Below are 12,737 nucleotides of genomic sequence, written 5' to 3'. Positions count from 1 at the left end.
TACGTTATAATTAGATGGGGGATACACCTACAGCTAATTGATGTAGCCATTAGCTATACCTCTCATACAATATTCTGAAAATACAAAATATTAATATATTAAAATATATATTTGGAGGGTGAAATAGACTTCCATTCACCTTCATAAAAACGTATTGTGCTACGCAGATCAAATTGTATGTGAAAGAACACTTTTCAAATAGCAGAGATCTCACACTGGTTTTGAACTTGGAATAAAGGAAATATTATATAGAGGTGTATGAAGAATTCTCCTTAATGGAAATAATATAAATCCCTTCCCCACTAACATACTATCAAAGAGAAATTTGTGTATGACACTATCAAGAACTACTATAAAACCCTAAGCGTGGGAATTTATAAAAAATGATTTACAACACAAATATTACTTATTGTTACATGTGCTGTCTGCAGCTCTATTCTGTCTGCTTAATTGCTGTAGCAGCACACCTGTTGGGGAATGCTTTGTTACCTGACTCCAGCCTGGTTCTTGTGAAAGCCAGGAGTTTGGTGGAGGTGCAGTAGCACAGCTGCAGAGAGTTGGTAATTAGGGGAGGATGGCTATGCTGTGACTCTCATTGGCTCTCATATCCTACATATGTGTTGTCTGTCCCTCACTACTTGCTGGTCATAGAATTGGGTTGCTGCCGAAGCCTTTGTCCTTCTGTGCCAAGTCTCAGTCCTGTTGAAACACGGTTTCCATTCTTTCTTAGTTATACAGTAGTTCTGCAGAATCCTTGTTTGTTTTTCCCTGCAATCTAACCATTGTTTATGTACTTGATTGTGTGGTTCCTGCTTCTTGTGAGAGACTGCCAGTCCCATTTCATTAGTCTCTCTCTCAGGCCTCTCTTACCATGTACATAGTCACAGCCTTTTGTTACGTTCCTGGTGCTCAGAACAAGAGAGATGTTGCGTAGTGAGTCCAGAGCATCAGAACGTGACGCTGAAATAAGGTGTGGTATGGAAATAGCCCCTAGCAGCCTAGCTTCATTGTTTTACCCGTGTGGTCAGTTCACGCCTGCGTGACTATGGTTTCTTGGGCCCACGGCAGCCGCGTTTGAAGGGCGGATTAGGTCTGCCCAACTCCGATGCCCCCAGGTCTTAGAGTGAGACAAGGCGTGAACCAAGACAGGATAATAACAAGGGGACCTCTAACTAAAGCAAACAGAAGGCTAGGGGCTACTAACAACCCTAAAACTAAATACATGTGCGGCACGCCGCCAAAGGAAAAGAACAACAAAGGAAATGCTGTCCACACGCCGACACTATACTGTTGTGTACAGGCGGTGACAGCATATGCAGAACCCTCTGCAAAACAACAGTAACAGATATAACCAAGGAATACAGCGGCCTAGGCCGATGGACTCGGCAAAGCCGCTACTCACGGAACCGGTACAAATACTGGCAAACGGACAGGAACCCCCAATGTAGCCGACACAGGCTCTCAGAACCGGAGGACAGGCAGAATCCCAAACGACAGACCGGTGGACACCAAGGAGCCAGATACTCGACCAGGCACAGACAAAGCCACAGGACTTCTGGACAGGAACGCTTCACGGCAGGACACGGGATCAGACACTGGATCAGACACTCAGGAACTGGCAGGAACTAGCTCAGAACTTAAGAACTATCACCAGCGTCTGTGTATTGCACTGAGCCAGAATATAACAGAGAGCCCTAATTAATTATGTCGTGCAGCTGCCCTGTTGCATGACTCCAAACTGACAAGATGCAATTAGCAGACAGGTGAGGCCAAACACATGGAAACAGGCTGCAATTACACAGACTCACCACCGACAGCAAACAAGAATCTTCTAAACCAGAGCAAAGGGAAATCCTTGCCTGCAAGAGAACTATAAACATAAAATACGGAAAACAGGAATGAACCACTACCTGTGGTTCATAACAGTGCCCTCTCCTTAAGGGTGAGCTCCGAACACCCCATGACACCCACGGGGAACATAAACAGAAGTATAACATAAAATACATAACCAAAATGCAAAACAGGAATGAGCAACAGCCGTGGCTCATAACACCTTTTTAGTCTGGTCTCAGTTTTCTCAGTCTGTCCTTGTCTAATCTTCTCCTACAGTAGTACTGCTCCTTTGTGTTGGTACTGTGGTTGCCAGGAGTAACATCCATTGGCCTGGAGCATTCTGTGTTTGTATGTCTGTTCTGCTTTCCCTCTCAGTATTCTATTGTCTTGTCCTTGTCTTTTGGTATTTTTGGTCTTGTCCTTGTTGTCTTTCCTGCTGGCATTGAGTCAGGTCACTTGAGGGCTGAACTCATACTACCGCCAGTGGCGTATGTCCTGAGGGGCATCCCAGTACCAGTAGGCGCATAAAGCCTTATGAGAAAAGTGGCTCTTATAAGCAAGAAGACCTGCTGAGTGCATTCTAAGAGTCTCAACCTGGGGTGTACAGGGGTCACTACAAGAAGATCGACTACTTGTCAAGTTCGCCATCACTCTTTCAGTTCTCTGAATCATGCAGCCCAGGTTTATCCCATAGTTTTTAGTTATTTAGATTCAGCAGAAACAGCTTCAGAATAACGGATATTTTGTTTCAATTTGAGAAGACTAATGTGTAGGTTGATACAAATGTAACAGAAAAAAGCACAGACTGCACAAGCAATCTAGCTTTTCATAAATATAAAAGGTTCACAGTAAAAAAAAACAGCCGAAGATTTTAATAGTATTATTATCACATTCTGTTTTTCTACCACACAATTTTTAATATTTCACCATTTTTTCTGAAATTATTTTAATGCACACCAATAAAAGCAAGTAACTTTAACACTGTATTTGGTTCCAGTGTGCGCCCTGAAAGATGTTTCTATTGTTTTCTTTTTTTCTGTTTGAAACTGTTGGTCTTTGACCTGAAACATCGGGGTGGCACCCAAAACAAAAATGAATATAATAATTGATATATTATCATAAATATTAGGATGTATAAAGAACATGAGCCAATGATCATTTGAGAATATATTTAACAAGCTCTTTGGGTACTGTTGCGAGATTGACCCAGTGTTTTCTATAAAGCATAGTCTTTTCCTTATTAAGATACTCATATCACTCTCTAATTATAACATAACTGTCTGAACTTGTCGTCAGACCGCCCCCCCCCCCTCCCCACCACCACCCCCCACACCCCCCAGGTAAAATCTGCTACTGCAGCACAGAGTCTGTGAAGCCAAATGAGACTGCACTGGCTTCACTAAGTGTGGCAGTGACTTCCCACCTGCCAGTCAGAGCACAACAGACAGTCCAATTGGGAGGTATTTCCTCCCTCCGGGGCTGCCAGACCGGGCTGCAATTAGCAGAGAGCTGGCTTCCTGTAGGAAGACACTCTCTGCCTTTTGGGCGGTCCTACCCAGCTTCTAGGGACTGCAGCCGATGCAGTCAATAGAAGCCGGAGGTTTGCGAATGTGCCGGTGATCAGCGGCAGCCCTTCTCCTCCACTAGTCAGCACTGATACTTTTCTTAGTGGAGAAATAAACATCTGCAAAAGGCATGATGAGTCTATCAACAGTATTAAGGTCACTTTTCCATTGGCAACAAGGCTTTAGCCCTGTAACATACTGTATATGCCTGTAAAGTCTACAGCAAGAATAGGACAGAGAGCTGGCTATAAAATTGTTGATAACTACAATCATTTCTATTATAATCTTTTTTGTTATGTACCCTTTGCATGAGTAGCCTGCACTTGCTAGTAAAACTAATTGTGAATAGTTTGAAATGTAGCAATATTTTGTGTCTTCTTTCCTCAGAAATATGGATATGACGGCTGGATTCAGATGCAGCATGTCTGCAAGGTGTGTATACCTGATGATGTAAAGCATCTCATTGGTCCAGCAGAGGTCCGTTATATTAGAAAGTAATTCTGATGCTCCATGTGTGTTAGATTGGTTTGTGGTTTTCCGCTTTTAGCAAGTCCCTCACTTTGTAAGCTCTGTGCTGTGTCTCGTAGTGACCGCCCTCAGTTTACATTTGGAGCCCTGCACATGGTGCACTCTGCTCCCAGCAGACTGTCAGCCAGAAGGCCAGAGTGCTACTAGGTCAGTTTACCAAATCCAGTGCAGGAACAAGGAATAGCAGTGACAAGCAGTGAGGTAAATGGCTGGGGAGGCACTGGCTAGTATCAGAGCCTGATTTACACAGGATCCGGATGATAGGTCAACAGTTATTAGGTTGACAGTCAATAGGTCGACACCATATGGTCAGCATATGGTTGACATGGTCAAAAGGTCAACATGCTCAAATGGTCGACATGACAATGGACGAAACAGTATCTGGTCAACAATAATTTAAAAAAAATCTTTACATCTTCAAGACTTTCATACTTTACCATCTACAGTATGTGGACTACAATTCAGAACAGTAACCTTGTCCAAAGTATGGTGAGCGAAGCTGGGACCTTCTAACTGTTGACCTACTATACCACACCCGACACACACACACACACACGTGAACCTGAGGGTTCATGTGGGTATTATATAGTACACAGGTGCAGCAGTATATACTGTACATGTGGGTATTATACAGTACACAGGTGCAGCAGTATATACATGTGGGTATTATACAGTACACAGGTGCAGCAGTATATACATGTGGGTATTATACAGTACACAGGTGCAGCAGTATATACATGTGGGTATTATACAGTACACAGGTGCAGCAGTATATACATGTTGGTATTATACAGTACACAGGTGCAGCAGTTTATACATGTGTGTATTACACAGTACACAGGTGCAGCAGTATATACATGTGGGTATTATACAGTACACAGGTGCAGCAGCATATACTTGTGGGTATTATACAGTACATGGGTGCAGCAGTATATACTTGTGGGTATTATACAGTACACAGGTGCAGCAGTATATACATGTGGGTATTATACATTACACAGGTGCAGCAGTCTATACATGTAGGTATTGTACAGTACACAGATGGAGCAGTATATACATGTGGGTATTATACAGTACACAGGTGCAACAGTATATACTGCTAGAAATATGGTGAGTTCTGATCAGAGATGTGCGGAAATGGTAGGCAGAGCAGGCACTGCCTCACCCATCATAGACTAGTATAGTACAGAGTTTTGACTATAGAAATGATTAGAATATTACAAAGAAAATATAATGTCTTTGTATATTTCTTGTAATTTTTATAATCAAAGCTCTGGAGTATCCAGGACCATGATAGGAGAGGCTCTGCCTCACCCGACCACACGTCACTGGAAATATCAGGGAGCTGCCTTGGACGTCACAAAGCATGGAGGCAAAAATCACTCATAAAATAACAAACTACTGTACAGTATTCTCTTCGGGAGGCAGTCAATTGACCACCTGTTGGGATCCCGGCAGTCAGGATACCGACGCCAGAATCCCGACACCAGCTGAAATACCGGTGGTCAGAGTCCTGACCACCAGCTGGTTACCCCTCTTGGGTGGTGGGCCACGTCATCGCCTGGAAGGGAATAGAAACCTGTGGCAACCTAAGGTCGCCATTGTGCCCGAAGCTTGGCGAGCGCAGCGAACTGTGAGGGGACACAATGCGCCCCGCCACCGGGATCCCGTCTGTCGGGGCTCCGCCGTCTGTTTCCTGACCGCTGGGATCCCGACCGCCGGGATCTCATACTGATCCCTTCTCTTCACTGGTTTATCAGAAAAGAACGATGCCTTCAGTAGTAAGTCGACACCTGACAGGGGCGGATTGGCATGGAAAACTAGCCTGGAAATTTATGGAAGCAGCCCTAATGTGGGTGTGGTCTGATGGTGGGGTGGGGTCTATTGAGGGGGTAGGAAACCCTGTCTGATTGAATGCAATTGCAGGCCTTCCTTAGTTGCATCTGAGACGAGAAATGGATTGAGAACTAAAAGTGGCCCTGTAAAATTTTGAAGAAGTGGCCCGACATGCGCAGCCCAAGAGGGATAACATACCGCATAGCCATGGCAGCATCACTGGATGGCAGAGTTGCTGTACTGCAGAGATGGAATAAGAGAATGAATGGGGACAATACAGTGTACTGAGTGCGGTGGGCTGCTTGAGCTAAATTGAGAAGCTCCTACTCTCAAAGTCCACTCTACACATCCAAAAATGCTCTTGTTCTGAATTAGCAATCATTGTTGACTATAGTCAAGTCATCCGTTCAAATCTACCTATTACCCTTCTGCCCAAGTCAGTGACTGTCAAAAATACTCCTTCATTCTTATGTCCCTGCATAGGAGGTAAGAGCCAGCAATCAATACTGTATCAATAGCAGTGATATACAGTATATATATATATATATATATATATGTAGAATTTAGATCCGCGCACACTGCGGTTAGTCCAGAGTTTGTTTGCTCATGTGGTGCCTGCTCATCCACTCCTGCCAGGAGTAAGGGATTTCTAAATAATATCAAGAATAAGGAGAGCGCACCGGTGAATGGTAATAAAAGGTAACACTTTACTATGTAAATATCCACGTACATGAAAGTTAAAATTGATGCACTTAGCCAGTCCTCCGATAACTGCCGCCTCGGGCTGAACCTTCTGCTAGCGGCATATTTTTCACGGAGAGATCATCTGCTCTGTTCCAGACTGGAGACCGGCTTCGTCTGCAGATGCAAGCCACGCCCAACGCGTTTCGTCACTGTGGGACTTCGTCAGGAGCTGTGTTATTGGATGCTCTAAATTTGCCTTTTAACCCATGCTCTCAGCTTCAATAGGTTAATTGCTTCAAATTGATTTTTAACACTAAAAACCCTCAATCTTAAATAAAATGTTTTACATTTTTCACAGAAACTCATCATTTACAAAAGCAGCAATATTTTACAACAATTACTTTGTTAATACTAACAACATATCTTAAAATATTTAATATGTCCAAGAAACATGTCTGATCAGCCACACTTAATCTAAGGTCGGAGGTTAAAAAGGGTTTGAAAAAATTATTTTTAATTATAATGGTTGTATGAAATAAAATGTGTAAGAACTGTTGTAAGCCCTAGAAACATACACTGATAGCTGCAGAAACACACGGCTCATGAGAAAGATCTAATTAGAATCAAGTGCAAAATTAAGACAACAGCTGAAAGAGCCGACCTTAGATTAAGTGTGGCTGATCAGACATGTTTCTTGGACATATTAAATATTTTAAGATATGTTGCTAGTATTAACAAAGTCATTGTTGTAAAATATTGCTGCTTATGTAAATGATGAGTTTCTGTGAAAAATGTAAAACATTTTATTTAAGATTGAGGGTTTTTAGTGTTAAAAATCAATTTGAAGCAATTAACCTATTGAAGCTGAGAGCATGGGTTAAAAGGCAAATTTAGAGCATCCAATAACACAGCTCCTGACGAAGTCCCACAGTGACGAAACGCGTTGGGCGTGGCTTGCATCTGCAGACGAAGTCGGTCTCCAGTCTGGAACAGAGCAGATGATCTCTCCGTGAAAAATACGCCGCTAGCAGAAGGTTCAGCCCGAGGCGGCAGTTATCGGAGGACTGGCTAAGAGCATCAATTTTAACTTTCATGTACGTGGATATTTACATAGTAAAGTGTTACCTTTTATTACCATTCACCGGTGCGCTCTCCTTATTCTTGATATATATATATATATATATACTCTCATAGTCTGGAGTAACACAATATTGTGTTATATTAGTAGCTACCCATTATAATCTACACACCTTTAATATATATATATATATATATATATATATATATTTATATATATATTCCTTTTCCTAGGGAGAGGGAAAAATGATGAAAGATGGAAGTGTTTTTCGTGTTGTTCAGTCCAACTGCTGGGATCCTGAAGTCCGATTAAAAGAGATGGATCAGTCAGGTAAGCATGCTGTGGCATATTTATCACATACAGATAACCAGCCCTGCAGAGCGTTTTATAACTGTCAGCCTTGAGACATAATATTCTGTTGCTCCTATATTAATTTTCAATTGCAATAACCTGGACTGAATAAATTAACCAGATCCTCCAACATGACCCCTTTCAGCCAGTAAAATATTCTGCATCTGACCTTCCGACAGAAAGAGAATGAACACACCTAGCTGCTCCTCAATATTTGGGATTCAGCATGATTTACCGATGGATGGGATGCCGGCAGTTAGAATACCGACAGCAGCATCCTGTCTGTCAGAATTCCCGACAGCCCCCTGTAAAGTCCACTTACCCTCCTCTGCCCCTAACCTAACTCCCTTGTGGGTGCTGCCAAACCTAATTCCCCTGGATGGTGCTTAACCCTATAACCCTCCAGAGTGGTGCCTAACCCTAACCGTACCTTCCCCGCTGCTTAAACCTAGCCCTCCCCGCTTGATGCCTAACCCTAACCTCCCGTTCCATGTGCTTAAACTTAACCCTCCCTCCCCGGTCCCTAACCCTAATCTTCCTGGCCCTGACCAAAGAGGACACCCTGGGGTAGGATGTGAGCCAACACACGATACCTTCATCCAATCCTACAGTAGCTCTCTTTGGTCCAGTTGCTCAGCACTGCTACCATTTTCCTTAGCCAATATTAATAAATATTGCAGCGCATCAAGGAGTTTCCAATTTTAATTTTACTCCTGGCTCAGACTCTACACTGAATTAGCTAACCCTAATATAGGGAGTAATCTGAAATCTATGATGAGTGTAATATAACAGTTAATTTAATAATTATTTTTTCAAAAAAGGTTGTTTTAAATCAGTGGTTCCCAATCTCCGTCCTCAAGGACCCCCAACAGTTCATGTTTTCCAGCTCTCTTCACAGAATTGCAAGTGAAATAATGTAATTAGCTTCAGCTGTGGATCTTTTACAATGTGTCAGTGAGTAATGAATACACCTGTGCCCCTGCTAGGTGACACGACAAATAGGACTGTTGAAGATGACTGAGTTTGGGAACCACTGTTTTAAATGAAGGGGTCCCTCCTTTGAGTCTTCTTACCCTCCTCTGCCCCTACCCTAACCCTCCCTTGTGGGTGTCTAAACCTAACCCTCCTGGGTTGTGCCTAATCCTAACCCTCCCGGGTGGTGCTTAACCCTAACCCTCCCTTCCACGCTGCCTAAACATAACCCTCCCCGCTTGATGCCTAACCCTAACCTTCCCTTCTGTGTGCCTAAACTTAACCCTCCCTCCCCAGTCCCTAACCTTCCCGACCCTAACTCTCCTTCCTCTGTAGTGCGAAATAAAGACCCATATGGAAAGATTTATGTTGCATAATGATACTGCTCTGGGTCTGTGAAACATAATTTTGTCTCTGTGGGCTGAGCCAGCAGAATGGCACTGCGTAAAATGGTCCAGAAATGATGCTACAATCTGCTATGGAAATCAGGCCCAACAAATTATTAGATTTCCCATCCAGAACATAGGTTGGGGTCCTAGAGGCAGGTAATAAAAGGGATGGGCATTTAATATTTAAAAACACTTTTTGAAAGTAGAATCATCTCCTTCAAAGATACAAATTTTGTTGTTATGATTGTTGGAAATAGTGTTTTCTCTTGCATTTAATATTGATTAAAGGGATGGTCGTTTACCTACTATAACTCATATTATACAATACTATAAATATATATGTAACACTTGCTCACCGTGGGGTAAATTTACTAAGATTCGTAATTTCCGAAAAAAGGTCAAAGTTCAATCACGAATGACATCGACAGTGTAAAACTGCAACTTTTTGAATTGATTACGATGGATTTACTAGGCTGTCGTATTCGGGTTTTTCTTTTCTTCCGATGTCGATGTCATTCGTTTTTTTTTACCTATTTTTACGGCAGTGATTAGCAAAACACTGCCGTTTTTTTTTACAATCAATCTCGGCCGGATCTGTGTGATCCGTGCTGGGGTTCTTATTTTTTTTTTTTTTAATTAAACAATGTAAAATCCCCAAAAAAAATGCGTGGGGTCCCCCCTCCTAAGCATAACCAGCCTCGGGCTCTTTGAGCCGATCCTGGTTGCAGAAATATGGGGAAAAAAATGACAGGGGTTCCCCCATATTTAAGCAACCAGCATCGGGCTCTGCGCCTGGTCCTGGTCCCAAAAATACGGGGGACAAAAAGAGTAGGGGTCCCCCGTATTTTTAAAACCAGCACCGGGCTCCACTAGCTGGACAGATAATGCCACAGCCGGGGGTCACTTTTATATAGTGCCCTGCGGCCGTGGCATCAAAAATCCAACTAGTCACCCCTGGCCGGGGTACCCTGGGGGAGTGGGGACCCCTTCAATCAAGGGGTCCCCCCCCCCCAGCCACCCAAGGGCCAGGGGTGAAGCCCGAGGCTGTCCCCCCCCCATCCAATGGGCTGCGGATGGGGAGGCTGATAGCCTTTGTTGTAAAAGAAAAGATATTGTTTTTAGTAGCAGTACTACAAGGCCCAGCAAGCCTCCCCCGCATGCTGGTACTTGGAGAACCACAAGTACCAGCATGCGACGGAAAAACGGGCCCGCTGGTACCTGTAGTACTACTACTAAAAAAATACCCAAAAAAAGACAAGACACACACACCGTGAAAGTATAATTTTATTACATACATACACACATACATACATACTTACCTTAAGTTCCCACGCAGGTCGGTCCTCTTCTCCAGTAGAATCCAAGGGGTACCTGTTGAAGAAATTATACTCACGAGATCCAGGGGTCCAGGCTCCTCGGGAAATCCAGGGGTAATCCACGTACTTGACAAAAAAAAAAAACGGTGTCCCGACCACGAACTGAAAGGGGACCCATGTTTGCACATGGGTCACCTTTCCACGAATGCCAGAAAGCCACTTTGACTTCTGTCTAAGTGGGTTTCTTCAGCCAATCAGGGAGTGCCACGTTGTAGCACTCTCCTGATCAGCTGTGTGGTCCTGTCCTCACTGACAGGCAGCACACGGCAGTGTTACAATGTAGCGCCTATGCGCTACATTGTAACCAATGATGGGAACTTTCAGCTCAGCGGTGACGTCACTTTAGGTCAACCGCAGGGCAGAAAGTTCCCATCATTGGTTACAATGTAGCGCATAGGCGCTACATTGTAACACTGCCGTGTGCCGCCTGTCAGTGAGGACAGGAGCACACAGCTGATCAGGAGAGTGCTACAACGTGGCACTCCCTGATTGGCTGAAGAAACCCACTTAGACAGAAGTCAAAGTGGCTTTCTGGCATTCGTGGAAAGGTGACCCATGTGCAAACATGGGTCCCCTTTCAGTTCGTGGTCGGGACACCGTTTTGTTTTTTTTGTCAAGTACGTGGATTACCCCTGGATTTCCCGAGGAGCCTGGACCCCTGGATCTCGTGAGTATAATTTCTTCAACAGGTACCCCTTGGATTCTACTGGAGAAGAGGACCGACCTGCGTGGGAACTTAAGGTAAGTATGTATGTATGTGTGTATGTATGTAATAAAATTATACTTTCACGGTGTGTGTGTCTTGTCTTTTTTTGGGTATTTTTTTAGTAGTAGTACTACAGGTACCAGCGGGCCCGTTTTTCCGTCGCATGCTGGTACTTGTGGTTCTCCAAGTACCAGCATGCGGGGGAGGCTTGCTGGGCCTTGTAGTACTGCTACTAAAAACAATATCTTTTCTTTTACAACAAAGGCTATCAGCCTCCCCATCCGCAGCCCATTGGATGGGGGGGGACAGCCTCGGGCTTCACCCCTGGCCCTTGGGTGGCTGGGGGGGGGGGACCCCTTGATTGAAGGGGTCCCCACTCCCCCAGGGTACCCTGGCCAGGGGTGACTAGTTGGATTTTTGATGCCACGGCCGCAGGGCACTATATAAAAGTGACCCCCGGCTGTGGCATTATCTGTCCAGCTAGTGGAGCCCGGTGCTGGTTTTAAAAATACGGGGGACCCCTACTCTTTTTGTCCCCCGTATTTTTGGGACCAGGACCAGGCGCAGAGCCCGATGCTGGTTGCTTAAATATGGGGGAACCCCTGTCATTTTTTCCCCCATATTTTTGCAACCAGGATCGGCTCAAAGAGCCCGAGGCTGGTTATGCTTAGGAGGGGGGACCCCACGCAATTTTTATTGAAAAAATAAGCACTTTCCCACCCCTTCCAACTGATATACATGCACGGATCTCATGGATCCGTGCATGTCTATCCAATCACGGAAAAAAAAAGCAGGTCTGTTTTTTTTTAGCACTTTTTTACGAGTTGTAATTTTTCACGGCAGTGTTTTGTTTTTTTTTGCTTTGCACTTCTTAGTAAATGACCGAGATTCATACTTAAACAGCCGCGTTTTGACCGATGGTGTATTCATTCGTAATTTTTTACTTGGACTTGCAAAAAATTACGAATGCCCTCATCACTGCCGTGATTAGTGCTTAGTAAATTACCGAGATGACACTTTGATGAAAAAACGGCATCTCGGTCAAAATCGGGAGCTTAGTAAATTTACCCCGGTGTATTCATTCGTAATTTTTTACCTGAACTAGCAAAAAATTACGAATGCCCTCATCACTGCCGTGATTAGTGTTTAGTAAATGACCGAGATTTACCGAGATGACACTTTGATGAAAAAACGGCATCTCGGTCAAAATCGGGAGCTTAGTAAATTTACCCCGGTGTATTCATTCGTAATTTTTTACCTGAACTAGCAAAAAATTACGAATGCCCTCATCACTGCCGTGATTAGTGTTTAGTAAATGACCGAGATTTACCGAGATGACACTTTGATGAAAAAACGGCATCTCGGTCAAAATCGGGAGCTTAGTAAATATACCCCCTTGTATGTTTTTTCACCACTTGT

General features: G+C 43.9%; 1 protein-coding gene across 1 annotated transcript in view; it reads left to right on the top strand.

Annotated features, from left to right (window-relative positions):
- The window catches only part of ACMSD (aminocarboxymuconate semialdehyde decarboxylase), a 177,536-nt gene that overhangs the window by 34,077 nt on the left and 130,722 nt on the right, over positions 1-12,737 (top strand). Inside the window, exons 2-3 of the mRNA XM_063933789.1 lie at positions 3,786-3,830; positions 7,758-7,854. Of these exons, the coding sequence (XP_063789859.1) occupies positions 3,786-3,830; positions 7,758-7,854 (142 nt within the window). The remainder of the gene's footprint in view (positions 1-3,785; positions 3,831-7,757; positions 7,855-12,737) is intronic.

This window comes from Pseudophryne corroboree, chromosome 7 (assembly GCF_028390025.1).
Source record: "Pseudophryne corroboree isolate aPseCor3 chromosome 7, aPseCor3.hap2, whole genome shotgun sequence".
Lineage (NCBI taxonomy): Eukaryota > Metazoa > Chordata > Amphibia > Anura > Myobatrachidae > Pseudophryne > Pseudophryne corroboree.
This window is presented reverse-complemented; position numbering and strand designations above follow the sequence as displayed.